We start from the raw sequence: 15723 nt of genomic DNA on the forward strand, positions 1-15723 counted from the left end.
TAATGTAGAGTCAATATTTTTTAAAAAGTGACCCCTGGACTTATACTGGTGACCCAAGACGGATTCAAATTTTAACGCAGAAGCATATATGGAAAATGTTTAAAAATCTTCTTATCGAGACTGCTTTAATTTGTCATATTACTACGTAAGCATTTTTAAATAGTGTAGATTCTAAGTTATTAAAGCCGTGACCCTCGATCTAATACTGGGGCCCCAAAAGAGGTTCAAAGTTTAACATAGAAAAATATATGGAAAATGTTAAAAGTTTTCTTCTCGAGAATTACAATCCTACAGTTTGTGAGATGACTATGTAAGCATCCTCAAATAGTGTAGGTTGTAAATTGTTAAAGCTAACCATAAACCCTGGACCAATACTGGGGCCCCAGAAAAGGTTTCAAAGTTTAAAATAGAAAAAGAATATGATACAAAATTTAATGTTACAAGGAACTTTTGTTCAGGTGAGCGATGTGGCCCATGGGACTCTTGTTTTTAATTCTAGCAGATAATTGTAGATTGGGTTCAAAGGTATAAGTTTTTATGATTATCAAAATATTAAGCAAAAAGTAGTAAATGAACAAACTTAAAACAGTGTAATTATTCATGTATAAGAAAGGATGTTCTACGTTTTCAGAGCTTGTGCCCAATCGTTTTGTTTTAATTATTCAGCAATAAAATACATGTATGTTCAAACGGAACTTTGGATATTCACCAAGTAAAAGATGAAACAAAATGGAAAAGTTGGTAACTTAATTTTGCAGGAAGGAAATGAACCATTTTTAGAAATTCTTCTCTTTCCTCTTGTTCTCTCTTTCTCTTGAGCAAACGCATTGATATTTATAGTCATTGAAAATTTTCAAATTTAGTACGCAAAACGAAAGTAGAACATGGTAACCTTATGTGACAGACGGCAGGCAAAGAAGGAGTGAGAGGTGAGAATCAAATTCAATCAATGGAATCAAGGTAAACTGTACAGTTTGAAGTCTATTTTAGATTCCTAATATTCTTGCTGGTACATTTTTATTTCCGCTATTTTCAACCAGATGTTAAAGTTTAAAGAAAACGTTCCCTTTAATATAATGAAGATAGATCTTAATCATTTTTTATTAAGTGTAGACATGGATATGATTTTAATAGGAACATATGTATAATTAATCTTTTGTGATGAAACCTTGCGATAACAGAATGCTGTGCTTTTGACATGTTCATGCTAACACGTCAGTATCATCTTCCATCAATCCAATAGCAACTACTAGGCTTTTCAGCAAGCTTTAGGTAAACACCTATTAATTTATGTAAAAAGATTCTTAAGGTGGAATAACACACCTGGAAAAAGTCACTCAAATTAACAGGAAATGTTTTGATAATGAAAGATATAATGATACATAAACTGTACAAATGTCAAATAAGCGAAAAATTTGCAGTTTTGGGGTAAAAAATGAATATCTAAAATAATTTTTCCAGTAGGTAACAATAAAAGCTCCTGCGTGATTCGAACTCGGGATGTACGGATCACAACTCCGACACTTTATCTATTTGGCTATGGAGAAAGTTACATCCTTCAGTCCATTAAATCCTCTTAATATAACGATATCGAAATTCCGTTTCGATCAGCGGTCAGCCATTTTGTGATGATGTGATATTCCACCTTAAATACCTCCTCTGTGGCATGTTTTAGTCGTGACGGACAGACGATTATGATTGCCACAAATCCTCGATTTTTTTCATATCTCTCGGCTAAGCACGAAACGGTTTCTATGTATCACTTTGTAAAATAAACTAAAAATAAAACACCCCCTCCCCCCAAAAAACACAAATAAAGGAACCCCCCCCCCCCAAAAAAAAAAAAACAAAAAAAAAAACAAGCAAACAAACAAAAAACAAAACACCTCTCCCAAATAACGAAATATATTTGTTTATGTCTATGGGGTTACAATGAAGTTATATTTTTACTGAAAAATATATGTATATTCTTTTATTTAAAACAATTAATTTTGTGGACCTTTGGGCTGGTAGAGAGATGTCTATCACACTCCACACAGATTGTTTTGAATAGACAAATATTTTTTTTTACAGGAGTTATAAATATAGACTGAATTTTTTGTTGTTCTAAACATGTGTGATGTGCATGTGTGAAGTATACTAATTTAACAATGACAAAAAATGATAAACAAACTTTTGATGGACCTAATTTTAAATGAAAGAGGATTCAAATATTTCATTAAGTACAAAAATTGTGAATGAGTAAATAAAAGCGCTGAAAAGTCTTGCTCATGTGTTATATAGATAGGTCATAAACATTAAAACTGTGATTACGTTTATTTATTATGTAAAAAGTTCACTGTATTGCTTTACAGAGAGCGTCGCGCATAGATGAGATATATCAATGTGTAGCATGTTAAGCATAACCAACCTCTCATTACGCCGTCTGTCGGCGCAGTCACCCAGCAGGGTCTCCAAGTGAGTGCAAATAAAATATTTGAATATACATACAAAGAAATGTGATTATTTCAATCGAACACCTTTCATACGTTTTGGTACTTACATGTACTTCTAATCTATTTCGTTCACTATGATGATAAGTTTTGATATGTTGTATGCTTTCAATATTGTGGCTGAATGTAGATATCTCTCAAGTTAGGTGTGTATGTACTTAGTATGTAGTGATTAGATTCAAATTATTAGATATGACCTTAAAGAAATAGAAGAAAAAATAGAAAAAGTACTTTTGATCGATTTATTGTTTTGGTTGTTAGAGTTAATATATGTAAAGCTTTTCTTCTTTTAGAAATAACAAGCGGAATGAGAACGGCCGATTGAGAAGTCTTACATTAACACTGCGGCGGCGTCAGATATGCAAAAGTTGTGCAAGTCAAAAAATTGAGAACAATAAGATATTACATGAAATCCATTGGCTTAAGACTGGGTAAAGTGATGTTTTCATATTGTCTGTCTGACTATCTGTCGTATCCTAACCTTGTGTATGTTCTTAATGTTTTTGTTTCTCTTTTATATTGCAACATTATTCAATATCTCTTCATTCATAAACGTTAATGTTACAGAGTTCAAAACATGTTGCGAGATAAAGAAATTGAGGTGTGTGAGAGAGTTTCAATGACAATGGACGATTTGTACAATGAAAACCAACGGTATACATAACAAATATTGTACAAGTAACGTCGACGATACATATATAATTGATTTTAAATGAAGAATTTTGATTCATGATATTATCATAAATTGACTTATTGATTTAAAAACCTTTTATGATTTTTATTTCATCAAAAGATTGAAGGAAAAACTTTTCATTGAAGAAAGAATGAGGTTAGTGTAATTACTAAGTGAATGTTGACATTATTGAGCTAAATCCCACTTTTCGGATTAAATGACTTGTAACTACGTGTATCTCTCTGAAGTTGCAAATGACATATTTTTCAGAAAAAATAAGTACTTAGGTAAAGTAGAATAATTACGAACTTTTTATCGTACAGTTTCAACCTGGTCAATATCAAAGTTATTAATATATTAACATGAAAATTGGTTTCATATTTATGTTTCACAGAGTAAAAATCTATATTTGAAAAAAAATAGTTTAGATCACTATATTAAACTTTAAAATTAATAATACATGTAACTACTGTCATTTTGGAAGCTGAAACAGAATTTGTGTGAAGCATTTTTTTTCAGAGTCTGGGGCACCAGCCACACTCCTTTTGACAAGGTAGATTTTATCCGTGAAAGGTATAACAGATCACTTGATGAGATTACCGAGTAAGTATTATGTCTGTACAATTTTTGAATCGAGAGTTCAGAATAAAAATCTGAACAATAAAGTCTTGCATATTGTGTCATAGGCTTTATTCACAATCATGTCTGATTTGAGTTTTTTTCATCGAAAGAAGAAAAAAAGATGTGACACTGCCCTAATGAGTATTTATATATCCTGCAATGGTCTATTTTAAAAGGGTTATAGTTTCATATGTACAATCTGCTGTGTAAGTTTTTGAATGCCTGTAGATTTCAATGCTTAAACTATGTTTGCTAAAAATCGTACATTCCGTGAAAAGCACATTTCATACGTAAAAAGAAAATTGTTAAAAATGTTTTGAATTGTCAAATGCGTATGATCACAAAAACGTAAATCAAAAAATAAACCAAAACTTATGATTTTAGCCTAGAACGAAAAATGATTGAAATGGAAAATAAGGCAGGGGTCTGAAGAGTATAATTCATAAGAAGAACTTAGAACTGAAATGGTAAAGTACTAAATTAGATGAAAAATTTTACGCGCAATTTATTAAGCTTTTAATTCTTATTTTACCAATTTGATAACGCATTATGAATAGGTTTGAAGAAGACATGCAAAAGAAAGAAAATGATGCATTTAAAATGAAGAAAAGAATATGGGAAGTAGAATCTGACAATTGCAGGTAAAGACAGAAAAAACAACATAAAAAAATATTCCATTATGTTCGAAGAATTAAAAAAATTACACCCATGTTATGAACAAAAAGTTGTAATATTTAAATAAATATGGCAACATTGAAACTTATTGAAATATATGTTAAGATAACTGTAATATTGATTAATTGGTCAAAATATCGTGCATTTATGCATCATGTACTATTAAATTATAAAAGGTTGGAACCAATGATAGTAACTTTTACTTTCAATAAAATAATACATATTTTTATGTTTTTACTAGGTATCGCATTGCTCTAAGTAAAATGACCGGAGATTGTATGATTATCAATGCAAGGTACAATCAATATAATGAATGTTTTAAAAATCAGTTTTTATGAAACATTAAGTTGAATATTGAATGAAACATTATGTGGTATGTAAAATAGCACGATACTGATGAACACACATGCTCACATTGTAAGATGATTTTTTATTCTTGGTGTCTATTTCTGCCTAAACACCAATTTCAATGTATTTATTGAACTAAAAGAAGTGAATAATCATGTTGAGAGACCGATCCAAGTGACCTTTTGGTAATTTTCTTCATTATGCATTACTGATTCAACCACTAGTTTATAGGTGGAAGCAACAGCATACTCTTTTTTGAAGTTAGTAAACGTCATTGTTTCCCCCCCCCCCCCCATTTTGCAATACATTTAGATCCATGTATTGCAAGACTGTAAATTTGTAGTTTTCACAAGAGAATATTCTACACAATGCATCCTGTCTCCCTAAGATATGCTTTTACTAAATTAGGAGGCCATGCGTTTGCAATCGTAAGTCCAACTCTATTAACTGTATTATTTGAAAAAAATTGAAATATTTTCAATATACCTGAAGATAACTTAATTTGGGTTTATCGTCAGTTTTATAGATGTTGATGTAAACAACTGATTATTAATACCAACACTTGCGATAAATCAACACATATTCTGCGTCTTGATATTTTTTTCATTTCACCAAATCGTCCCTCTGCCTTAATTCTCTTCTGCAGGAGCAAAGCATTAGTAAATAAATCAAAAGCTAATTGACAACAAAACACGTGTATTCACTTGAGTATAGAATGGTTTATATATGTATACACTGTGGTTATTGCCACTACATAAGAGATTAAAGGAAAAAAGTATTCAAGACGACGGAAAAAATACAGAACTGCAAAAAATATTCAAATGTTTCAAAGGATAGGGATAACTTGTTTCAAAGGTTTAAAATTTGATGGTTTTAAAGAGATTAAAATTCATGATCAAACAAAATTTTAAAAAGAAATTTTGATGATGGAGATTTGGTTTGTAGAAATCAGCGTCATCAAAGTGAATTAAATGAACGTCGTATAATTGAACTACAGATAAAAGATCTTGAAGAATACAGGAAAACAACTGTAGATGATTGGAAATCCTTAAAGGAATTAAAAGACATTGTAAAGCAGCTTGGAAATGACAATGACCGACTGAAGCAAGACATTGACACTGCTCTGTTCAGGTAGATCCAAATTGATAATTATAATAATGTGCTCATAAATTATTATATATTTCTTAAATATTATTGTTAATATTATATTTCATGCGTTTAGACAGCATTTGCTTACATTTTAAAAGATTTAAGCGTTTTGAATTATTTAAAATTTTTGTAAGATGTTCTGCTGCTCAGAACGAGGTGAGTCAATTAAAACTTGACTCCAAAACAAAATGTGAAGAAAATCAACGTTTACAAAAACAAATAACACAGAATGAAGAGCACACCGAAGAACTACAAGAAAGCCTTTCAAATATAAGGAAAGAAAAACAACAGCTATTAGAGAGGTATACATGTACATTAGATATTTTTATTTAAACTAATACATTTATTTTCACTGTTCTTAAAATATTCAGGAATAAGTACAATGCATATGTACAGACTAATATTCAATTTAATGTAACCTTATTCTTTATGATTGTAAGCAATAAGCAGCTTGAAAAGCTGCTCTCGCATCAGAACGAACAAATTCAATTAGCCACGGACAAATCAACATGTTTGCAAGAGAGAATTAAAGAACTACAGAATGAAAACAGTAATAAAGGACTTAATATTGCCGACTTATCCAAACAAAAGGAAGACGCAATCAAAAGGTGAAATGAACATTATTATATAGTAGAAATTATGGGTATTATTACTGACATTTTCGATTGAACTACTATTTATTCACACAATGTACTGTTACTTTAACATATACTCGGAAACTAGTTCCATAAAGAGAATTGTATTCAACTAAACGCAAATAATTATTTTATTATTGCTAAGCAAGATTAAATCAAGGAGAAAAAAGAAAACCAAAATGATGAAGATTTGTTTTGAATAATGTCTCTGAACTTTGTTTCAGGATAAGAGATCTTGAGAACCAAATCTCGATTTACAAAGATCAAATGATATCAGCTACGGACGATTCGAAGCGTTTTCAAGAGAGAATAACAGAACTGCATGGAGAAAACAGTCGTCTGCAACATGATATTGACGACTTATCTAAACAAAAGGAAGACGCACTTACAAGGTTAAATGAATTTCTTCTAATCAACAAAAATACAATTTTTAACGGAACGGTGTTGGTCATTTAAGAATCTTTTGATCTTATCGAAAAAGAGGAGCTTTATAAAAAGATGTAAAAAAAATTCATATCATAAAGCCAAAATAGTCGAAAAATTTCTATGCAAAATAATGGTTTATAGCCTAAAAAACATTTTTAAACACTCAATGTAGATCTAATGAGTAATTTGTTGTCCGCCCAATTTTCAAAACGAACATTTGAACCCGTTTCATCACAGATTAAGCAAAATAGCTGGCGCTAAGTTAACACATGGAAATGCAGCAATAACCGACTTGAGTGATACAGATCGTCCCACGAAGTTAGCAGAGAAATTTTCGGAACTTTATGACAATGCATGGACGGATGCTTTTGAGGAACTAGATAATACTTTCCATAATGAAGAAGAAACGATTAAAGTTCTACTGCGAATTTTTCAGGTAAACCTTTTTAGTGTTATGTATATAAATAAAAAAAATTAAAAAAAGAAAAGAAAACTAAACATACTTAAAATGCTCTTTTGTTGAATTAATACCAATACAAATTATAATTAATTTTAAAGGAGGCAAACACATTTTGCGTCGAAACAGAAAATAATTACGAAACAAGAATTGGACAGGCAGTTTTCACGTTAGCAAGCAAAACGGAGGTTTGTATTTGATATTATTTAATATGAATAAACCACTGTAACAAATATAAGCAGACATACTATACAATCATAGCTGTTTTTAAGGTCAATACGATAATTAGCTAACGAAGAAATACAATATTCACCTCGCATTTGGCTCGGTTAATATTTTACTTATCGGGTAGCTTAATACTCGTATTGATAAAAAAAAACCCCAACAATAATTGTTCTAAGATATGATTAAGCTACGAATTGATACAGACATATCAAACCGAGTGTTATCAAGAAAAGATTTTAGTTTGAAGCCATGGCCAAACAAATTAAGAAATGCGACATTTCATGGGTGATCTATTTTTTTAGTCCGATGTAGTGAAAATAAAATGTTATAATAACCCCCTAGGGGACGTGCAGGTAAATATAACGTTTTATTTTTTCTAGATAGTTGTGTATGAGTCAATCAGAGAGTTAGAAAAAAAAGCTATTATTAGTAAAACAGAAAGCTTGTATGTTAAACTTTTTTATTGTAATTAGAGCCATCTAATACAAAATACAAACGTTGAGATAAAGAAAGTTCTTGCGGATCTAAGGATCTCACTGAGCAGTGCTTGTTGTTCGGTCATTGAAGAGGTAAGTGTACCATACAGACCATACATCAATTAATTTGATAAGTATTTCCTTATCCATGTAAAACCTCATATGGTTATCTGTGCAGATGGTGCTATCAAAACTCCCGTCCATCTTGGAGAGCGTTGACATTGCTGCATGCCCATTGACTAAGCTGTTCGCTCGTCAGTGTGCAAGTCTAAGTTGGAAGATGAGAATCCGGGATCCACTCCTGTTTGTCCGGTTCGAGTTTAGATGTGGATCGACATTCAACTCGGACGTACTGAAGAGGTATACAAAAACGGGCGGATACCTGGACTTTCTTGTCTGGCCTACTCTTTACTTGCACGAAAACGGCCCAGTTTTGACGAAAGGTGTGGCTCAACCAAAGATTGCACCATAACTCCTATCTTTAAATGCATTTGTTGACAAACATTTTTCAATATATATATGTATAATAATTTGGATTACGCTTGATATGTATACATGTATATACCATTTAATATATACTAATATCTTTATTTATTGTTTAATATATCTTTATATTAGTTTTAATTAAATGTTATCTATCTCCGTATTCATTTGGTTTGGGGGTGGGAGATAAGATTTGAAGGCTTTTTCAAAGGTTTGAAGGAGGATTGAAATTCTGACAGGTTCTGTGTCTTCATTTCTTATTGCACAAATATTAAATATAAATGTGTTTCCATAAACCACAGTGGTATATACTTTGCAAATACCAGGCGTTTCAGATCCCCTTTCCGACCCTGACTTGATCTGCACATGCTGTATGGTGTTCCCAGTATCTGATTAATCATCACAGTACTAGGGTATCATTTGTGTGTAATTTTTTTATCTGTAGATTATAGAATATCATGTTTATCCTTCACGATGTACTGAAATGAATAAATATTAATCACGCTTTGTTTATGGACGTTATTATATCATTCTATAGACATATACGGGGGTATCTTAGTGTATCTCTACCAGACTCAGTTTGGTTATGAATGTTGAATAAATTTTCCAAGACGTCCAAGACTCCGTCCTCGAAAAAACTCAGTCTAACCATATTCGTCAAAAAAAAAAAAAACCTCTATAAAAATAGTTACTTTCTAATTATTACCCAGTTATGTTCAGTATCAAATTAAGAATGAGAGAAATATATATTTAACTTTTGCACATAGAGCATAAAACCCAAATCCAAAAACAACATAATTTTATGTTTAGAAAAAGTTGTATGTTAAAGAAGCAAAGGAGAATGTTTCATATTTTCCATATTTTGATTTATTGTAAATTCAACAACATATTGCAATTAACATAAAACAATAAATACAATAAATAAACATTGAAAGTGTAATTTTTGCAAGTCTTTTCGTAAAAATCAAATATATTTGAAAAATATAAAACATTCTTTACAATCTTTCAAAATTTGCCAGGTTAAAATACTTGCTGTCTTACAATTGCATCTTTTCAATTGGTAAATACATGACAATGTATACATTAAAAGTTTGGCACATATGAAATTTACAGTTCAAACATTTAACTTAAAATGGCTTTCACAGTTCCTTTCACGAATGTCTGACATATTGGACACTTTACCATGGCTGGTGCACAGTCCACGCACGTACACATATGACCACAAGGCAAAAACACGGTGGTTGCATTATCATCTTTGCAGACTTTGCATAATGACTGTTCTAATAGCATCTGGTGTTCTAAAACTAGAGCTTCGTAACCTACAGAAAAGGGTTTCTATACAGAAAAGAGTTTTTAAACCTTAAATATAACATTAATTTACTGCCGAAACAGTAAAATATTTTCCAGTTAGAATTATTGAACAAACATTTCCAGTCGAAAACAAAAAGTAGAAATATCATTGCCTATGATCAACCCCCTCGACAGACTAGTTTACACCAAAAAAATAAGATATTTGCATGTTATGTCAACTTAAAAAACCCCAATATTTTCGCTTTTTTCAAACACCGTGTCTCCTTATGATGCACATAATTTAACAAAAATCTGTTATAACAAATCGTAGTCTGTAAACAAATACAGATACATGTATTAGGTTTTTATCTTGTAACTGCAATTCGCAAAACATCGCGTACTCACGAAATACATGTTCGAACAATACATAACAAAAAACAAGGAATAAAGATTAGCATTAATCAAGAATATACACTTTCGGTTATTCTGGAACTTTCTCTGCATTTAAATTTTTGAAAAGGACAAATTGGCTTTCATGTCAAAATAAGAAAATACAACAAAAAATGAAATTACAGATTATTCCCCCACATGGAGTAACGCAACATGCCAATGCAATTTATTAAACAATAATAGATATTCTTTTATTTGTTTTGTTGAGCATTATTTGAAATGAATAAGGCGGTTTTCAGCATACATACCCTGCTGGTTACAGTAGTCGGATTTTTCTCTTGTGTCGATGTCTTCCCTTTCCTTGTTTTGGTCACTTTCTGGATTCGAGTCTTTTTCACAATGCTTATTGTTTATATTGCTTGTCCCCCACAACAATTCAAGCAGCTGATCAGCAGAAATACAGCTTCCTGAAAGAGAAATCATATCATGAAAACTTTTAAAAAATTAAAAGAAAATTCCATATTGTTTAAATACAGATTGCAGACAGATTTTTATTTACCTTTATAAAGACTTTTTTCATAAACCTTTTTGATTTCTTCTTTTGAGAATCCCATCTCCATGACACTTTGAAATGCTGCAGAATTATAATGTTCCTCCTTTAGTGTCTGATAAAAAAACAAACTCTGATAAATTTCCTTTTCTCAAATAGCATGCTATAGTATTTAAGTTTAATTGCTATTGTAAGGAGAACTAAACTTACCTCTCTCCCTTGGTCATTCGCTTGGACTTTTTGAATAAATTTGCCTCCTTTGCACTGTTTAACAAATGAGCAGCTAGGGAACCAGCGCGCATGCTCAATCCAAGGATCTACGTCTTCTTCCCAATCCTTAAATCCTCCACCACAGAAAAAGCAATGAACTTGATCTTTTGAACCTTTCGGTTGAAAATATAAATTCCATTTAATACGACTAATTACACTTCAAATGCATTTTCATATTACCGTTTTGAATGCTATTAGTATTGAAGATAGATGCAGTGATTGACACAAATACAATTAACGAGAGCCACTTACTCTTTTACTGCATCTCTTCTCATCTTGAAACTTCTGATAAAGAATAACTTATTGCTCTGGAAAGACCACATAAAAAGCTTTGATCAAAAAATTTCAACTGGGGAAATAATTGTTGAATATAAGCGTACCATCGTAGAAAAATCCAGCTTTGGACAATTTCTCTCCGCTGACAATGCCTGGTTTTGGCCATGAATTGAAGGAAGTCAACCTGTTGGTTAGTATTGCATACTTTGGGTGCTTAGGTTTTTCAATGCATATTCCAAGGTCCTCAAATATTGCCTTCCTTGTTATTTTCGGTCGACCTTTACACACATTTTGACCAGACGCCTGTGTTGTTGAGTTAATGCTTGAGGAAGAAGGTCTGTTCTTTTCCTCAATAGACCCTTGACCATTTCGTTGGTTTTGTATTAATGCACTATTTTCAATGGAATTATGTTGTCTCTGATTAATGAATGATTCAGTGATATCCGACTGTCCATAAGTATTCCTTAGAACTGCTGGATTATGACTTTCTTCTCTGACAACACTTGTTGCTAAATGGCTTGAATCGTAATTTCCTTTTACAAAATTACAATTTGGTGAATTTTTATAATGGATTTCCATCGGATCATCACTTGACTGAATATCAGTATAAGCGTAGTTACATTGGTAACATTTCACAGAATCTGAGCTTCCATCATAGTAAAATCCAGCTCTTGAAAGCTTCATGAGTGAGATAGGACAATTTCTTTTAAAGTCACTGAAAGAAGAATATCTGATGATCTCGTACTTCATTTTTTCAGGAACGTTCATTTCTGGATATTTGGCACATTCTGCATAGTAGAGAGGAAGTTCGGCTGCTGGGCAGTTGTATCCGTCCTTGGGAGTCGTCTGCTCCATGGAATTGGAACATGCAACACAATTCATAAGAATAAACTAGGCCTTGTATCTTCACGTTTCCTAATTCAGTATGTCTAAATATGAATGAAGGCAGGTTCAAGCGCGGCGTATTTATTTACCAGTCGATGTTATGGAAAATTCTAGATTGATGTAGTTCTCGGTGGTTTGTTTACCACTGCGAAACGCACGATAACTCCGTATCGGCATGTATTTTTACAGCTAGAGTCAAGGTCAATATCAAACACGTGTAGCTGTCACCATAAACGAGGTGTTTTTTTATGTTTTCAATATTGGAGTGCATGAAAATGCGCATTAAGAAAATGAATTACTAAAACTGACCATGATCGAGAGGTCTACAGGTATTAGTAACGTAAATCATTCCTAACATTATATTTCAAAAATCAAGTAAAATGTCGGTCCCGACTCAAAAAAATATAACTTTTGAAATGATATCAATAAGTTGCATTAAATTAAATTTCTGTTGTTGATATTCATGCAAACGTTTTGGGTCCTTATTCAAGAAACTAAGGTATCCCGTTTTTTGATATATTCTTTTAAATTTTTCGCTTCAGTGTTCCTACAGGTTTTGACTGAAAAACATTTACCTAAAATTAACATTATCCCTAAACTGATACTTAGTCTATAATTTCCACTTGAGGTCACTCAAGTTTAATTGTCAAGTTACGTAATTAATTTCATTTTTTGTATTTCATTGAAAGCTTATTTAGTTCTTGTTCTTTTCAATTTCTGTATTGTAAAGTTAAGATTTAATGTTTCCTTACCTTATGTACACAAAATATCAATCATATATTCATTACTCTGTAAGCCAAAATAGTATTATAATTGTAATTCCACTTCTTGACTTTGTATTTTTGAGAGGGTATAAAAAGGCTTGTCTGGTCATTTACCCAATCTATTTTATTATCGATAAAATATATTTAAATCAGATTAAGTAATTTTTGTGTCTCGTAATGACATTAAAAGAACGAATAATAAATTATATCTTTATAGGTAAACATGTAACTTGATAATGTAGCAGGTGTTTCTTGGCGAATGAGGTTCAAATACTATTTACACGTCGGTTAAAGGAAAAAAATCGTTCCACAGTCAGCTTTTTAAAAAAACTTATTTTCTCCCTCGTTTCACTCCTCCAAAAATAAATATTTTCTTGACTAATTTATTGAAAAACAAAACAAATTTTTTTTAGGGTTGGTGCATTTGTTACAAATCGCATTTCATATCCATTCAACACACAAATAAACGAGAACGCAAAATACTTAGTATTAGTTAATCTCAAAAAACATTTGGGTCAGGGCGGGTAGGGAAAACCAAAGACACAACCTGTACTGCTTTGTAACGAACGTCGCATTAATAGAATACTCCCCAGTAAATCTATTTATACTGAGCGCGAAAGCGCTCGTGCATGATATAACCAGTCTTGAAATAAACAAGGTAAAACGAAAACTATCGGAATTTAACGAAATTAAAAACGTAAAGACATAAATTTATCTCAAAATTCAATGAGACAAAATTATTCAAGTTGGTTTCAAGTTTGTCTTAAAGGACATATCGCATGTTTTTCAATTTTCGGAATTTTTTAAATAAAATCATTTTATACTCATTATAAATCAAGTTTATTAACGTTTTCATAAAATATTCTGCCTAATTCGTGAGTTTGAAAGCGATGAAATTCAAATGTCGCGATATGCATATTTTCTCTCTCGATCTACCCGCCATGATGTGTGACGTCATATGCGACCTCGAGCGAGAAGGTGCTGTTAGCCATCTTAGTAATTGGATTAGATTTAAACGACAATTAAACTAATTATCACCTATTAAATTGTCGATAACGGGACATGATGGTGTTCTGTGCCTCCTGCGGGTGATTTAGTCACCGAAAATGGGGATTTGAACTGCTGTTTGTTTAAGTTTCCCTTACGAAAGTATGCAGAAATCTTGTGACAAATAGGGGTCTATCTGTCGACGAGAGGATTTATAAATAAACATTCAATTCATATATTATTAATTATATGGTACATTTTTGTAATTATAGTTTCAAAAATAAATCTTATTCATTTCTCAAAAAGAAAAAAATAGAAGTTTATGCACAGGGGCCTGTGTACAAAACGCAAGTTCATCGGAGAAAAATAACGAGAGGGGACGCCATTTTGGATACCGCCTCGCTTCAATAGCTGTTTTCTTTTTCTTATTGTTAAACTATACGTTCATGTATGCATCGGTTTTGTATACATGATTTCTTCATTCATACATGTAGCTCACATCTGCAGAAATCATAATTTTAACACGGGAGGTGAGATTTCTATGAGTTTTATTTTTTGTGGGAGAAGTCATGGATCGAGTTGACGATATTGATTGTTTTCGCGAGAAATAGACAAAGTTTGTTGATATACATTTATACGTACATGGATAAAAAAAATACGGAGATGGGATCTTACAGAAATAAACAATAATTAAGGAAAACGTTCTTGCTTGCTTTTATAATCCAGTGTATTATAGAGTAAACAACCTTAGAAAGTTGTGATCAGTTACTGCCGAAGAAACAAACTTCTTGTGCACCACAGTTTTACAATAATGAACATTCTGAGTCTTTAGGAACGCCAAAAACCAAGACTGTTTTAGATTTTAATATATAAACACCTTTAACAGACTTATTTGAGCTACAATCCTTACTAAGTTGTGTTTACAATGTTTACACGTCGATAAAATTTTATCGTTATTGCCGACTTCATCGTCGCTTCTTCGGCTATATCATCGTATTTTATCAGTACTGGTGGCTCAAACATGTACGACTGAATAATAAGATTCTTTTAATTTAGTCAGCATGTAAAAAAGATAACTTACATTGTGAATGAATGTCAAAATTTAAAGAAGATAATGCTAATCCTACAATTTGTTTACAATCAGCTGTTCGAAGAAGGTCGCATGTGACGTCACTGTACCACGTGACACGCTATCTAATTAACGAGTTTTTAAACGATCGGGGCTATAATTTAAATTAATATTATGGCTAATTACCGCTTTTATACCGTTAACAAACTATTAGGAGTAATTATTAGATACACAAGGAAGCCAAAAAATGTAAAATGTCGTATACTTTAGAAACATGCGATATGTCCTTTAACGGAGGGCTAATTAACAAAAAAAATGATGTTCATAAAGAGGTTAATTTAGGATGGTTTTCTTTAGAAATTGTTTTTCTCCTTTGCTTGTATTAAGGTCAGACGACACGTTCCTCGAGAATCTTTTTTGTATCTCCTCGTAATAAAGAGTTCCAATAAAAAATATTAATTTTATAATTACTTTAAAAATGATCAAAATTTACTTGGATTTGGTTATTGGTCTAGATGGTCGAGTGGTGAGAACCGTGGCCGCTCACTGTCAGAAGCGTATAGATTCTAGAAGTCGTGAGTT

At 31.7% G+C, this 15723-nt stretch overlaps 2 protein-coding genes across 3 annotated transcripts; one reads left to right on the top strand and one right to left on the bottom strand.

Annotated features, from left to right (window-relative positions):
- The first annotated feature begins 830 nt into the window (after positions 1-830).
- Positions 831-9970, top strand: LOC105317855 (myosin heavy chain, cardiac muscle isoform). 2 transcript variants are annotated; one of them, XM_066075867.1, is made up of 17 exons: positions 831-929; positions 2355-2457; positions 2786-2923; positions 3060-3146; positions 3286-3321; positions 3685-3768; positions 4171-4253; positions 4344-4427; positions 4703-4756; positions 5755-5940; positions 6093-6260; positions 6399-6566; positions 6818-6985; positions 7257-7455; positions 7578-7664; positions 8175-8270; positions 8356-9970. In XM_066075867.1, exons 8-17 carry the CDS (start codon positions 4357-4359, stop codon positions 8647-8649), a joined length of 1491 nt encoding a protein of 496 aa, XP_065931939.1. In that variant the 5' UTR covers positions 831-929; positions 2355-2457; positions 2786-2923; positions 3060-3146; positions 3286-3321; positions 3685-3768; positions 4171-4253; positions 4344-4356; the 3' UTR covers positions 8650-9970. The 2 variants fall into 2 exon arrangements, with proteins under 2 accessions (XP_065931939.1, XP_065931941.1); XM_066075869.1 differs by having other exon boundaries at positions 859-960.
- Positions 9505-12396, bottom strand: LOC105317854 (baculoviral IAP repeat-containing protein 7). The gene is made up of 5 exons (XM_011414624.4): positions 11541-12396; positions 11101-11273; positions 10900-11005; positions 10649-10807; positions 9505-9979 (listed from the first exon to the last, which is right to left on the bottom strand). Exons 1-5 carry the CDS (start codon positions 12316-12318, stop codon positions 9783-9785), a joined length of 1413 nt encoding a protein of 470 aa, XP_011412926.3. The 5' UTR covers positions 12319-12396; the 3' UTR covers positions 9505-9782.
- Between the last annotated feature and the right edge of the window lie 3327 nt (positions 12397-15723).

The sequence above is a fragment of the Magallana gigas genome, chromosome 2 (assembly GCF_963853765.1).
Source record: "Magallana gigas chromosome 2, xbMagGiga1.1, whole genome shotgun sequence".
Lineage (NCBI taxonomy): Eukaryota > Metazoa > Mollusca > Bivalvia > Ostreida > Ostreidae > Magallana > Magallana gigas.

What these genes read in the sequence shown, in the direction of transcription:
- LOC105317855 (XM_066075867.1), top strand. Translation starts at nt 4,357, where the DNA reads ATGCAAAAGAAAGAAAATGATGCATTTAAAATGAAGAAAAGAATATGG. An exon ending in AAGGAAGACGCAATCAAAAG is followed by an intron (nt 6,567 to 6,817) that starts GTGAAATGAACA and finishes ACTTTGTTTCAG; the next exon opens with GATAAGAGATCTTGAGAACC. An exon ending in TTCTACTGCGAATTTTTCAG is followed by an intron (nt 7,456 to 7,577) that starts GTAAACCTTTTT and finishes TTAATTTTAAAG; the next exon opens with GAGGCAAACACATTTTGCGT.
- LOC105317854 (XM_011414624.4), bottom strand. Translation starts at nt 12,318, where the DNA reads ATGAATTGTGTTGCATGTTCCAATTCCATGGAGCAGACGACTCCCAAG. An exon ending in AGCTGGATTTTTCTACGATG is followed by an intron (nt 11,274 to 11,540) that starts GTACGCTTATAT and finishes TTCAACCGAAAG; the next exon opens with GTTCAAAAGATCAAGTTCAT. An exon ending in CGACTACTGTAACCAGCAGG is followed by an intron (nt 9,980 to 10,648) that starts GTATGTATGCTG and finishes CCTTTTCTGTAG; the next exon opens with GTTACGAAGCTCTAGTTTTA.